This window comes from Pelobates fuscus, unplaced genomic scaffold (genome assembly GCF_036172605.1).
Source record: "Pelobates fuscus isolate aPelFus1 unplaced genomic scaffold, aPelFus1.pri H_1, whole genome shotgun sequence".
Taxonomy (NCBI): domain Eukaryota; kingdom Metazoa; phylum Chordata; class Amphibia; order Anura; family Pelobatidae; genus Pelobates; species Pelobates fuscus.
Window position 1 is genome coordinate 494,831 of NW_026961990.1, and position 14,790 is coordinate 509,620.

At 41.1% G+C, this 14,790-nt stretch overlaps 1 protein-coding gene across 1 annotated transcript in view; it reads left to right on the forward strand.

Moving 5' to 3' along the window:
• LOC134585305 (E3 ubiquitin-protein ligase RNF213-like) overlaps positions 1-14,790 on the forward strand; it is a 203,694-nt gene that overhangs the window by 168,662 nt on the left and 20,242 nt on the right. The window contains exons 19-22 of the mRNA XM_063440726.1: positions 3,168-3,325; positions 3,414-3,513; positions 6,973-7,087; positions 12,257-12,452. Coding sequence (XP_063296796.1) covers positions 3,168-3,325; positions 3,414-3,513; positions 6,973-7,087; positions 12,257-12,452 — 569 coding nt within the window. The remainder of the gene's footprint in view (positions 1-3,167; positions 3,326-3,413; positions 3,514-6,972; positions 7,088-12,256; positions 12,453-14,790) is intronic.

Here is a 14,790-nt window from a genome sequence, read left to right on the forward strand (position 1 = left end):
GGTACAACTTGGTTGTGAAAGCCTCTGCTACCAGACCGGACTGAAAGACTCTGCAAAGTTCCCTTCACCTCTCCTCATCCACGACTAAAGCTTAAACACTCTTCATCCGCCTCTGAGGAGATCTCGGGAACCAGTGTTCTATGTGCCGGAAGCTAAGTAAAACCAATGTGATAAGTGTTGCATCTAAAAGCTGTTATTACCTGTCTCCAAAGTCCTTCGGTAAAACCAACCCCGTTACAGCTAACTTCAACTCATACTGCATATCAGTTATCTGCATCAGTCTTGCTTCAGTTAAAGTTATGGAACAGCTATTGTAACTACTTATCACCTAAACCGTTAATTCTACTAAGAGACTTTATTTGATTCAGTATCTGCAATTTACTATCGTTTACTCCTTAAAGCTACAGTGCCTATAATTGTGGACTTCAGTTATCGTTTACTCCTTAAAGCTACAGTGCCTATAATTGTGGACTTCAGTTATCGTTTACTACTTAAAGCTACAGTGCCTATAATTGTGGACTTCAGTTATCGTTTACTACTTAAAGCTACAGTGCCTATAATTGTGGACTTTAGTTATCGTTTATTACTTAAAGCTACAGTACCTGTAAATTGGAATTAAAGTCAATACCTTTTACTTTTTATAATAAATATTCAAACTATAAGAAATCTGCAGTTGTGTTCCTTCATAACAAATGTTTAGACGTGACAGAATAATCCAGCCTTTGTAATGGATCCAGCAGATTTCGATTCTACTATAACTACACTGAATCAAAGAGTTGATACACTAGCCCAAGGTGTGCAAGACCTGCAAGTTACTAACGAAAGAATTATCACGTATGTCAGAGATCTACAAACTCATACTCCTCATACTGTTCTGCACTCGGCTAGTGATCCTGCTGTATGTAACCCAGAAAAGTTCTCTGGAGATCGTTCAAAATACAGGGAGTTCCTCAACACCTGCAAACTATTAATTGCTTTGAAACCTCGATCTTATCCTACAGAAAGAACTAAAGTTTGTTCGGTTATTTCGTTTCTAAGAGGTGAACCTATGTCATGGGCCCATTCCTTTCTGGAAAACGACGACCCCATCTTAGACTCACTGGATTAATTTTTTGAAGCCATGTCTCTTCTCTATGAAGATCCTAACAAACAAGCTACAGCTGATTTAACAATCAGAACACTACAGCAAAGAAATAGACCTGTTGAAGATTACATTGCTGAATTTAAAAGATGGGCTGTAGAAACGCAATGGAATGACATCACATTGCGCAACCAATTCCGAATTGGTTTATCTGAAGCTGTAAAAGATGAACTGTCTAGAACAGAACTCCCTACTACTTTGAACGCTCTAATTCACTTATCAATCAGCATTGACAGAAGATTAAGAGAAAGAAAGGCAGAAAAAGCCCTTTTTCATTCTAAAGACCGAAAACCTTTTACTCCCTCAAAAGCTCCAGAAAAAACTTCTTTACCAAGTGAACCTATGGAAATAGGGGTAATAAGAAGTCCTCTCACTCCTGCAGAAAAGAACCGAAGGACTTTGGAGACAGGTAATAACAGCTTTTAGATGCAACGCTTATCACATTGGTTTTACTTAGCTTCCGGCACATAGAACACTGGTTCCCGAGATCTCCTCAGAGGCGGATGAAGAGTGTTTAAGCTTTAGTCGTGGATGAGGAGAGGTGAAGGGAACTTTGCAGAGTCTTTCAGTCCGGTCTGGTAGCAGAGGCTTTCACAACCAAGTTGTACCGGTTGGTAGGTACGGAACGTAGTTTAATAATCCAGCGTCGATCAGCTGGTGCGGTCAGATTAAATAGGCAGACCGTGTCATAAAGAGGTGTGGCTAGGCTCCGTGGAACCAGGAAGTAAGGGAATACCGTAATTAAGGCATGACAAGTCTCCAGTTTCACTTGAGAGGGTTCCCGGTCGATTATTTATAGTCCGTAATCTCTTTAGTTTTGATTTTAGGGGTTATAACTCTGTTTAAACCGTGTGTGCCTCGTTTTGTGTGAGGAGCTCATCTCACACACGTCTGTCAGCCATGCTGGTTAGGCCCCGCCCCCCCACAACTTTTTTTTTAATTCTTTATTTTTGGTGCAATAAAGTTTACAAGCAGGCCTGCGGTGCCACGATAGCAGGCACAGGCGTAATAATGCAGACATGGTCATGACAATATTCAGTTGCACATTTTTTTCAAAAGACAGGATGTATACGTATGTTCGTTGCTAATAGAATGTGTATATCGGCATTTGTGATATGCAAAAAAAAAGCAGCAACGTTTCGACCTTTTAAGAGGTCTTTTGAAAAAGACCTTAAAAGGTCAAAACGTTGCTGCTTTTTTTGTTTCATTAAATCTGCCTGTGGCTTTAACAATTTGAGTGCCTGGAAATTAATTTTTTTGCCTTAACGTGTTGGGATTGCTGGTCCTGTTCCGGAGCACCAGTGGCTGCTGGGATTGAGTGCGGTTCCTACAATCATCTTTCCCATGAAAGATAGGGCTCAGTTTACATTTCTGGTCCTCACTTACGAATCACTTCATAAAACTGCTCCTATCTACCTATCCTCACTAATACACAAGTATGTCCCATACTGGCCCCTACACTCTATCAAAGATCTGCGTCTACCCTCTGTTCATCCTTGCAACTCTCGCCTCAAGACATCTCCAGGTCTGACCCGTTCCTATGTATGTCCCTGCTCACTCTATTAGACTCTCTCCCACTCAAATCACTTCTTCAATTAAACTGTTAACAGCTTTCCCTCCTGACAGCTCACTAACTCACCTGCTTCCTCTCCTGCAACTGTGTCATCTAAAGAAAGACTTAATTGTAAACTCTTCGAGCAACCTACTTTTTTTTTTTTTTTATATATATACCTGATGTACATTTTACCCTTACTTCCTGTGTCATTTTACCCCAGTCCTCTTAGGATGTAAACTCGATTGCCCTCAGTGTTTTCTGTTTTTGTACGTCCAACTTGTCTTGTTGCCACTACTGGTTTTTTTTTAGTCCTCCTATCTTACAACTATGTGGAAATTGTTACCGCTTTGTATATAATAATAATAATAATGCATTGTATTTAATAATAATCGAAAATATAATTCATTCACTTTATATCTCCTGTGAAAAAGATGAATTTGTATTTTATTTGCAATCTACTGTCTTTGCCAGGCATGCCGTACATAGATATGTGACGTTTAAGCAGCAGTGCAATGTGTTTTTTATTGACATTATTTGCACCCTGTGCTTTAAAGACAACACTCCCCCTGACAAAGATGTGATTCATTATCTGCTGACTTTACTTTTCACTACCAAGGAGGATCCTACATGTAAGTACAGTGCACTGTTGTTTAGATATTTTGGGGGTTGATATAGATCCTTAATCTTTGGTGATATATATGATGTTATTTGATATAGGTTCAAGTTGTAACACAAGAGCTCTTTCACCATTTGAAGATGCTGTAGACAAAACGCCAGTGATCCGCTCTGTAATATTGAAACTGCTCCTGAAATACAGGTAAATTCAATTGTAGAACAAGATCCCTCTCCATGAAAGAAATGATGGACCTGGAGCATAGGCTCTCTCACACCATCCTCTTCATAGTGCATGACCAAACCCCACCCATGAAGTTCAGCTGACTCTTATTATTGAAACAAACAAGAAAAGGGTGGTAAACCACGCCCAAACAGTACAAGTAATAATTAAGATGTATACATACAAATTGTCCTATAATAAGGAATGTATGGAACCTTCAATAGAAAAAATACAGAACAATAATAGTGCAGTATATCAGGCAAAGTAAGAGTTATTAAAACTTATAAAAGACTCACTCACACTTTGCAGAGCTACTCAGAGCTCTGCCGTATAGTGCCTAGACGGTACAATCCCCGTCTCAGGATATCAAGTGATGGTGCAGTGCGGTATCCAATCCTCCACAGTAGAATATGGAAGAAATAGAGATAGGATCCAATAGTACAGTATGTATTTCAAACAATATTTGTAAATAAAGGAAAAGTATCCTACTTACAGATTTCAGAGCAAATATCTTGCTCTAGTATGTACAGCATACGGTGGTATAATCCCCACCAACGGATATATGTCAGGATTCAGAGAAAATCAGGAACAGAAAATAAAGTAGTAAAAACTATAGCTTTATTTAAATAAAAAATATGTCTATAATAGAACAAATATATATAAAATCTCCTACTTAACGCGTTTCGCCCAGTCTAGGGCTTCTTCAGAAGTATAAAGTCCAGGTTTGGATAGAATCCGCTTTATATAGGTGTCCCTGATTGATGAAATTTGATCCTGATGTGGTTTCGCTTCCTACTTCTGGGTCGCGTACGTCGCCCGGAAGTGACGTCATCGCATCTTCCCGTGGCATGCTGGGACATGTAGTCTCCCTCCGTTTGTATTGTATGTAGCACGGAAATGACGTCGGAGTAACTCTTAGTGTCTTATGGGGCATGTAGTTCGTATTGTCCTCCTTCCCATAGACATAATTTCGTCACCCGGAAGTGACGTATCGCAGTACATAGTAACATGGGAATTGTAGTTCGGCAAATTGCCGATAACGAATACAGTATATACAAAGAAAAAATAGATAAATAAATAGTTGTATAATTGGCATGATAATATAAAAAGCACCTGAGGCATATATTAAAACGGTAGTCAGTATATTTATAAACAAAGATTATAAGTATATACAGAGGTATCTAACATTAGAAATATGAGCATGTATAGAAATACATAAAAGGTAAACACTAATTTAATATAAGAAACAAATGGGGCATATATTAAAAAGGTAGCCAGCATATTATACCTAAAGTAAAATTGTATACAAATAATGTAAGTTTATGCAAAAAATATTAAAATATGAGTATAAAATATCTAGAAGGTGAACGCTATTTTAAAAATACTGTGCATAAAGTGAACCATGCATTAGAGTTCTTAAAGTGGTACACAGGAGAGGTGGTGCATAGACAAATAGAAAGAAAGAATAAATAAATATGCAGAGATATTAGGGTAATACTAAAAAGTACTATAAAAATACTATAAAAAGTTAAAAAGGTCAAACTCTGCATTCAAACCTTTAGGGTGTAGTGTGTCTAAAAAATAGACCCACTCCATTTCTTTCTTGCCCAATTTATTGATTATATCACCACCTCTCCAGTGTTGGGACAATTTTGAAATGCCCATAAATTTTAGGTGTCGTGGATCATTGCCATGTAACTCAAAGTGTGAGGATACCAAGTGGGTTTTTAGCCCCTTTTCTATGTTCCTGCAATGTTCTCCAATTCTGATTTTTAATGGTCTTATGGTTCTTCCTATATATTGTAGTCCGCAAGGACATTCTAGTAAATATATGACGTTCTTACTCATGCATGTAATTGTGTCTTTAATATTGTAGCTTTTATCTGTGTTATTTGATTTAAAATTATAAATACATCGATCAGTTTTACTAGTTTTTCTACAGGCTACACAACAATTACATCTAAAAAATCCATTTTTGTGTTTCATAAAATTATTTATTACTTCAGACTTTTTCTGTTTTGTATAATTCTGTGTAAGATGCATTCTCAGGTTAGGGGCTCCTCTAAATATAATTTTTGGCCGATCTGGGATGATTTTTCCTAATATAGGGTCTTCCTTCAAGAGATGCCAATTATTCCTGATTAGTCTTTTTATTTGTTTATTTTTATTATTATAGTCTAGGACAATAGGCAATGTAAAATCCGTCCCATTATTTTTAATGTTTCCTAGACCATTGTTTTGGGTTAGGAGATCTTGGCTATGACCAAGAGAAAATTGAAAAAAAACATAGAAAATATTACAAGTCTAGATAGAAAAGAAGTAGGAAGCGAAACCACATCAGGATCAAATTTCATCAATCAGGGACACCTATATAAAGCGGATTCTATCCAAACCTGGACTTTATACTTCTGAAGAAGCCCTAGACTGGGCGAAACGCGTTAAGGAGATTTTATATATATTTGTTCTATTATAGACATATTTTTTATTTAAATAAAGCTATAGTTTTTACTACTTTATTTTCTGTTCCTGATTTTCTCTGAATCCTGACATATATCCGTTGCTGGGGATTATACCACCGTATGCTGTACATACTAGAGCAAGATATTTGCTCTGAAATCTGTAAGTAGGATACTTTTCCTTTATTTACAAATATTGTTTGAAATACATACTGTACTATTGGATCCTATCTCTATTTCTTCCATATTCTACTGTGGAGGATTGGATACCGCACTGCACCATCACTTGATATCCTGAGACGGGGATTGTACCGTCTAGGCGCTATACGGCAGAGCTCTGAGTAGCTCTGCAAAGTGTGAGTGAGTCTTTTATAAGTTTTAATAACTCTTACTTTGCCTGATATACTGCACTATTATTGTTCTGTATTTTTTCTATTGAAGGTTCCATACATTCCTTATTATAGGACAATTTGTATGTATACATCTTAATTATTACTTGTACTGTTTGGTCGCGGTTTACCACCCTTTTCTTGTTTGTTTCACTATTGTGAGTAGGCATTGGGAATTCCTGCTCGGTTCACTGCTGCCCACCTCTAGTTTATTTAGTGAGCGCCTAATCCCCCTTGTTTTTGCTGACTCTTATTATTCCCCACCCCAAAAGAGCTAGTATGTGCCGGCAGATATTTAGCATTTTTAGAATGAAGTAAACAAAACATATTTGGTTCATCCTCTAAACTAGTGGTTCATAAACCAGTCTTTACGCTCTCTAACAGTCCAGGAATTATTCAGTTGTGTTTAAAAAAAAAATAAAGTTCCAATTCGAAACTTGAGGTTTTTATGTTTTTTTTTTTTGTTTTTTTTAAACACAACTTGGTAATCCCTAATTCCTGGACTGTTAGGGGGCATGAGGACTGGTTTGGGAACCACTGCTCTAAACGTACCTTGTGTAGCTTTCACACATGTCTAATAATTATTTTTACTTTAGCTTTCAAGAAATAATAGAATTTGCAGAAGATTACTTACAGAGAGTACAGCAAATCACTATTCTCACCAAGGAAGATAAGATAGAAGCATATTTACTGTTTCTTAACTGTTTAGAGGTAAGTGTGATTATTTAATAATCTATATCTGGACATGTTATACAGTATTCATAATTTTATGGTGAAATTTGCTGTTTGATATATTTATTAAAGGGATGAAATAACATACACACACTGTTTCACAAATATATCCGTAGAGAAAGAGAGAAAATCTCAAACGGAATGTCTATTCCAATTCTTAGACTGTCGTTCCCTTTCTTAAAACCCCCTTTTATTCTAATACCTCCTCCTCTCCCATTTTTGACACAATCAGAGTCATACGTGCAGTCATAACCACAGCTACATAGGTGGGATAAAGTGAGAGTGAAAAGTCGTACAAATTAAATATCTCTGCCACCAGAGGCACATACAGAGACCTGGCTGCTTAATTCTTTTTTAGCGCATGCAAGATGTGGTACTGCAGGGTTACTGGGTTCATGGTTCCATGAAATGGTCACAGCAACCTTTATTCTCTGCTGGCACAAGTGCAAAACATTTTAAAATAGACCAGAACGTTCCAGTCAGATATCCTCTCCGGTTTCCTTGCCCCATGTTACTTTCCAGTGCCCTCCATAATATAACAATTGCCTGTAAAGAGAAGGATAACGGTTCCCTACCTGATTTGGAGTCTCACGCCTGTGCAGTTCTGGTAACGCTGCGCTACATCCAGGTCCTTCGACGGAGGACTACATGGTCTAAGGCTTGATGCCACTTTACAAATTGTGAGGCAGTGGCAGTCCCTTAATTGTTGGAGTGCCATGATCAGAAGCATCTTCCTCTACTGAAAGCACAGAAGGAGAGGAGATTGGACAGCGAACCAATAGCCCTGCAGACTCGAGTGCAGTTCCTCCATCATCTCCTTGCACTTCACACTGGGAGAAACGAAGCCATGTCCAGTAGTTCAGCTTTTTGCTGGACTGTGGTGACGACTTGAAACCGAGCCCACTTAAAAGACTATTGTCCACCGGCATTTGTCTAGAGTACTCCATAATGTCAGAATAAGGTAACCCCTACACACAGCGAATAGAAAAACAGTAGCAAGAATGAAGATAAAGAAAGAGATATGTATGCTGAACCTTACAGTGGCCGGGGTTGACGTGTGCCCTAGATAGACGAAAATAAAGAGTTCGAAAGCCAAGGTCAAGGATTCCAGACGTACAAAAAAAATTATTAAACAAGTTGGGGTCAAGGATATAGAAAATCAGAATGGTCAAGACGAACCCGAGTCAGTAACAAGAAAACCAAGTAAACAGTTTGCACTCTCGGCCAATAATAAAACACGACACAGCAATGATCCCCAGAATGAGGGGATCACTATGGGAACCTCGCGAGAGTGAGGGAGTGCAGATTGAAATTTGCATGTGTATCTAGATAACGCTGCGTGTTCTCCGACTGCTCAGTGCAGATTGGAGCAGCGCAGGACTGGAGACATTGTGGCTGCTCTGCGACTCCTCCTGGAACCTGCATGTGCCACACATAGCCAGTGAGGGACTGCACATCATGGCATGAGAATTGGCTGACTTAAAAGGGCAGAAAATCCACAGCATCCAAAACCAAATGTAATTGTGTCGTGTCTGGAGTGTTTTATAGATACATAGCTACAGGTTTGGTGATTTTGCAATCAAGTACAATCATTTTGGAAGCAATGGGTGCTGAATGACGGTATTCCAATTTCCACTTCCTTTTCCCTAAAATTTTACCCAGGATCTATAGGGCTTTAATTGCCTTATTCCTGTCAGTATCTGCATATATATAGCCAAACACTGGAAAGCAATCTACCATAGCTTTTGATGGTTTAAATAATGTCTACAACCACCTCTTCATAGTCCAAAAATGCCAACTCCGTATATGGACCTTGATATATTTACTTAAAACTTTTTCTTAAGCAAACCACATCTTACAATGTAACTGCAAGAAATTATTATCGCCATTTATATAGCGCCAACAGATTCCGTAGCACTTTACAAAATTATGAAAGGGGGGATTTAACAGGACAATTACAAGAAAACTTCCAGAAACAATAGGTTGAAGAGGACCCTGCTCAAACGAGCTTACGGTCTATGGGGAGGTTGGGTATAAGACACAACAGGACAAGAAATAGCAATCAAATAAGGTGGGAGTGAAGCAGAGCTGGAGGAGAGAGTAGAGTGCTGCCCTTTAGGAGAGAGGAAGGGACAGGTACATGAGGTAGTGTCATGATCTTGAGCAGGTCAGAGAGGAGACTTATGCCAGGGTTGACTTCAGGTACTTTATTTGTGCTCTTAGACATAGTATGAACAGTGTAACGGACCGTTTCAGCAGAAAAGGGGTTAAAATCCGTTTAGGCGATATGCCCCTTTCTGAGAGACCGGCACAGCTACTGCAGAACACCAAACTCCCGAACTGGATACAAAATAGCACTCCAAACTGGAACCTCACGAATAGCTGCTAGCAGACGAACAGGAAAAGCATACATCAGCTTACACTCCTGGCAATCAGTCTCCAACAGCATACAGTGAATCCCCCCCAAGAACGAGACAAGGCTCCGTGTTGACGGTCAAGCAGTGGTCTTTGGTGCTGGCACACCCAGCCTGGTTTTTATTACAGTCTTTTCAAATACAGGACCGCCCACAGGGAGGTATAAAACAACCAATCACATCACAGTTACATCCCACATATTCTCTCCCCTTATCCTGAGAGGAAACTCAATTACACATACAGTTAAAACATACTTTTTACCCAACTTTCATAACTCTAACACATCCAATTCATATAAAAATTACATATTCACAATCAATCCATTCAGGGGAACAACATATCAAAAAAATGGCATGAATCAGACCAGGGGTTCAGAAGTTAGTAAAATATCTTTTGGGCCCTGGCTGGAACATGGCTATCTGGCCCAGACCGGTTTCAGAGTCTTCTATCCTGGAGATAATTCAGAAGTAATTCAATTATCTCCCAGGACAGAGACAAGACTCCATTATGCACATGGTGAGCACAAAGCATTAAAGTACTATAAAATACAAAAGTCACATTTTATACATAAAACACAGACATGTCACATATCCCCAGATAGCTGGGATCTGAGCGCACAAAACTACCGAATAGCGCTCAGATCCTATTCACACAGTTCAATTGCCATGGAGCCGAAGTCTTTAACTACACGAATAGGCTCCATGGCATAGCTATCTGGGTTAACACATTCACATAAAGTCTGGTCCATAGTCCAAAGGCAGCAGGCGGGCAACCAGGCTTCTCCAATGCAATGTGGCGAGATTGGTCTCGTCACAAACAGGATATCCTATAATAGAAATCATAGGAAAGAGAGATAACACAGAAATAAAGGGGTTTAGGCAATATGCCCTAAATAGATTATACACAAGAATGAAAGTAAATAAGAAAACCTTATAGATAAAAGTATAGGTTAAAATAGGATAAAAATTAAAACCGAACAAATGGGATGCAGGATTTCAGGAAACAAGGACTCTAGTTATTCAGCCCCCAATTAGAAGGAGTATTGATCAAGCAGGAAAATAACACCATATAATATTACTTTAAGACAGAGTCCAGATTGGTGTTATGCAGGTAGCTCTGGAGCAGACAAGTTGTATGGATCAGGCTGGTAGAAATCAGATGGGTAAGATAAAGAGTAGTTCAGGCTGGAATGGAGCAGGGTTGGTAGTAAGCAGGATTGAGGAGTAGTCCAGGCTGGTATTGAGCAGGTTTGGTAGTAAGCAGGATTGAGGAGTAGTTCAGGATGGTTTTGCGCAGGGTTGGTAGTAAGCAGGATTGAGGAGTAGTTCAGGCTGGCATTGAGCAGGTTTAGAAGTAAGCAGGATTGAGGAGTAGTCCAGGCTGGCATTGAGCAGGTTTGGAAGGAAGCAGTATTGAGGAGTAGTTCAGGCTGGTATTGAGCAGGTTTGGAAGTAAGCAGGATTGAGGAGTAGTTCAGGCTGGTATTGAGCAGGTTTGGTAGTAAGCAGGATTGAGGAGTAGTTCAGGCTGGTATTGAACAGGGTTGGTAGTAAGCAGGATTGAGGAGTAGTTCAGGTTGGTATTGAGCAGGGTTGGTAGTAAGCAGGATTGAGAAGTAGTTCAGGATGGTATTGAGCAGGGTTGGAAGTAAGCAGGATTGAGAAGTATTTCTGGTTGGTATTGAGCAGGGGTTGGAAGTAAGCAGGATTGAGGAGTAGATTAGGCTGGTATTGAGCAGGGTTGGAAGTAAGCAGGATTGAGGAGTAGTTTAGGCTGGTATTGAGGAGGTTTGGAAGTAAGTAGGATTGAGGAGTAGTTCAGGCTGGTATTGAGTAGGTTTGGAAGTAAGCAGGATTAAGGAGTAGTTCAGGCTGATATTGAGCATGTTTGGTAGTAAGCAGGATTGAGGTGTAGTTCAGGCTGGTATGGTGCAGCATTGAGGAGTAGTTCAGGCTGGTATTGTGCAGGTTTGGTAGTAAGCAGGATTGAGGAGTAGTTCAGGCTGGTATTGAGCAGGTTTGGTAGTAAGCAGGATTGAGGAGTAGTTCAGGCTGGTATGGTGCAGGGTTGGAAGTAAGCAAGATTGAAGCAAAGAAGGTAAGTCCACAGGTTGGTTCACAGGAGCTAGGATCTGATGTGTTTCAGGATGCGCATCAACTTCAATGTAAAGGCAATGTGGTGAGTTGGGTGTAGCCTTTTGTAGGTTGCTCAATTAGTCCAGGCAGGTGAGGATTATAAGGTAAGATTTCAGAACTAGAGGCAAGGGAGGCCACTAGTGGTCAAACATAATCAGTGCAGTAACTTGGTTTTAAAGGAACAGAATAAACTGAACAAAATGTCTTGTTTGTCAGGATAGGATCTTGACAGGTAGAGGTTAGCTTTACCAAATAGATGGGTTTTAAGGCACACATATTAACAATGGATGAATGTCCGGATAATGTCAAATTTGAATGTACTTTCCAACATGTGATGCTGGTTAGGTGATATGCAATATGCATGACTGTACCAAGTTAATCTCAAACTATTCTGTTAATCTAAATTATTAGCTTTTTAAATATTTCTCCATTCCCTGGTTTCTCCTGTGTGTAGCATCCCTTGTTTATCAGAAACTCATCAAAAAGATTTAATTAAAAAAAAATACCAGTGAATTTACAGATATTTAGTCATGTGACCATAAGTGGAAAAGGTAAGAGAGATTCTAACAGAAATATTTCTGTTTTTGTTTAATAAAAGGACTCTTTGTATGAGAAGGAACAAGGTATGTCCACAGACAGACTGCTCGAAGAAGAGGGAGAATTCCTGAATCAGTACCTTCAAGATAACGGTCAATATGAATCAGAGGAACCATCAATCGAGCTACTTCTACAAATTGCCAGGATTAGATTGACGCTGGACATGGCAGCCAAGATGTTCTATGAAGAAACTGACCGTAAGTCAGATGGTACAGACAGCCTTATTGGGTGGTCTTAAAATGCTCACACAGTTGCTGTTACTGAGCCATGCAGTGATAGGTTGGAATAACCTTATTAGTATTGTGTATTTATAACCCTTTATATTCTGTACTTGGCTCCTATTAATCCTGATAGGCTCCCTGCAATGCAGCCTTATATAAACCTGTACGCCTTAAAGATCCGCTTGTTATTCTGGGACAATACGTAGATTTCCCCAGTAGAGATCTAGTACTGGAGCCCTGTGACCCATAGATCTTAACAGACTTATCCAAGGAAACACCCAAGATTAAAAAGGTATATATGGGGGGCGGGGCCTGACAGGAGAGCTGTGAAGACGCTTTTCTCAGCAGCTCCTGCTAAACTCGGCACCTAAAGCGAAATTTCACTGCCACACCGGCACCCAATCTTGAATATAAGGCCACCACACGAGAGTGGGCATCGAGGTGAGAAAAATGATACCTCTCAAGCGAAGAACCGAGCAAAACTCACGGGGAGGCCTACAAGCATGGCAGGCGCAGGGGAGACAGCTGCTCCCCAGCTACAACACCACACCAGATACCTGGCAGTGGGCTCTCGTTTGACCGGTGGGGGTCATCCCGGTCTACCCCTAACCGACCCCCTGGCAAAGCAATGGACCGCCTCTGCGGAGCCCAAAGCCAACTGCCTCTGTGGGCGCTAAAATGGCAGGCCTCTACAGCACCGCTGACTCACCCAACGCATGGCAGGAAACGGAGATGTGGCTGAATAGCATCCTCTGCTTTCTTGGCAAAGCTGGAAGCCCAGATGAGACCCTCAGCGCCTGAGGAGCCGGCTCATCCATCACCACAGTGTACCCAGCAGGAGGCTACACGGAGACAAGCAGCAGTGTACTCCTACTGCACCACCACGAGAAGTCAGCTCTTGCGGCGGTCCCTCTTGAGGCCAAGCCCCAGGGAACTAACTAGGAGCGATGGTGCAAGGTATTTGACCCCTGGGCCCTTCAGGGTGTCAACGAGACGGCTGCATCAAACGGGTGAAGCTCACCCGAAGTGGCAGGAGCAGAAGCGAGACGCAAGGCCCAAGAAGGCAGAAACCAGAAGATGGCAGAGGGTCAAGCACTCACCTCTCCCACGCAAGACAGCAAAGAGGAGAAGACCGTCGACGCCAAGCACAGGACCGCCTCAGGTACCCACCGCAGCAGGAGTGACCCTACCCCGAAGGCACGGTCCAGCCAGTCGACCCCACACAGACCTGCCCGATAGCTGCACCGCAACGCGACATCATGGGCAACAGCAGCCCCAACGAGGCATAGGGTGACCTCACACAGCACACAAAGCCATAGCAGGACCTCACGACTTTGGGGGCACATTTTTCTATTTGCCGGCTTGGTGGGAGCGGGACTTATGCTTGGGGGACCCCAGGGGACTTTATTAATTTGTTTAGTATTATTTGGTTTATCCATCGGCACTATCAATATTCTATCTAACGTACCAAAGCCCAAGGTGTACACTCAGCAAGGCACACACTGAAAACTCTCACACGTACTCCTCACATGTTCCAGCCTGTTAAACTATATAAAATGTTTGCTTTTCCTCACACATGCTATACCACACGCCTTCAACTCTAAGCATAACTTAGCCCAGTACTTTCACTATACTTTACTGATGTATCATAGCATGTTATCATTCTTTTTTTTTTTTTAATTCTTTATTTAGTCGTGCGCATTTTAAACAGGCGCACCTCTCCTGCCACAACAGCAGAGTGGTGCGATAAAACAGGCATACATTTGTGTAACATAGGTAAAGATCGTGTAACAATATTATTTTCTATCGGTGATACCGCACGTATTTTGATGTATCTACAGCATTTGATAAGACATGTCAAAGGGTAATTGGATGTCATTCAAGTTAACTTGAGCATGTCAGTACTCATGGAAGGTGTTTAAGCTTCGGGTTGCGGGTCTGAGACTAGGATTGGAGTCACAGTGAGTTTGTGTCATTGTGTCGTTGGTGGTCCAGTCCCCTGCTACTAGCTATCAATGTGTTGGTTGGGGGTCTACGGGGGGGGGGGGGGGGTTTGTGATCTCGTGGTTGGCTGTGTGTTTGCTGGTCAGTGGGCGATGCCGAAGCGGGTCCGGGCGCCCTTCTGGGGGATCCCAGGTAGTTTGGGCAGTTCAGGTAAGGTCCCTTGTCACCCAGGGTGGGGGTGGGACTTGCGATACTTTGTGCAACATACAGGCTTGTAAATATGACGTCTAACTTATAAACATGGAAACAAAACAAAGCAAGGCAAAACAGTCACGTTTTTGTTATCAAGTGGCCGGGCGGTGGGTCAGGC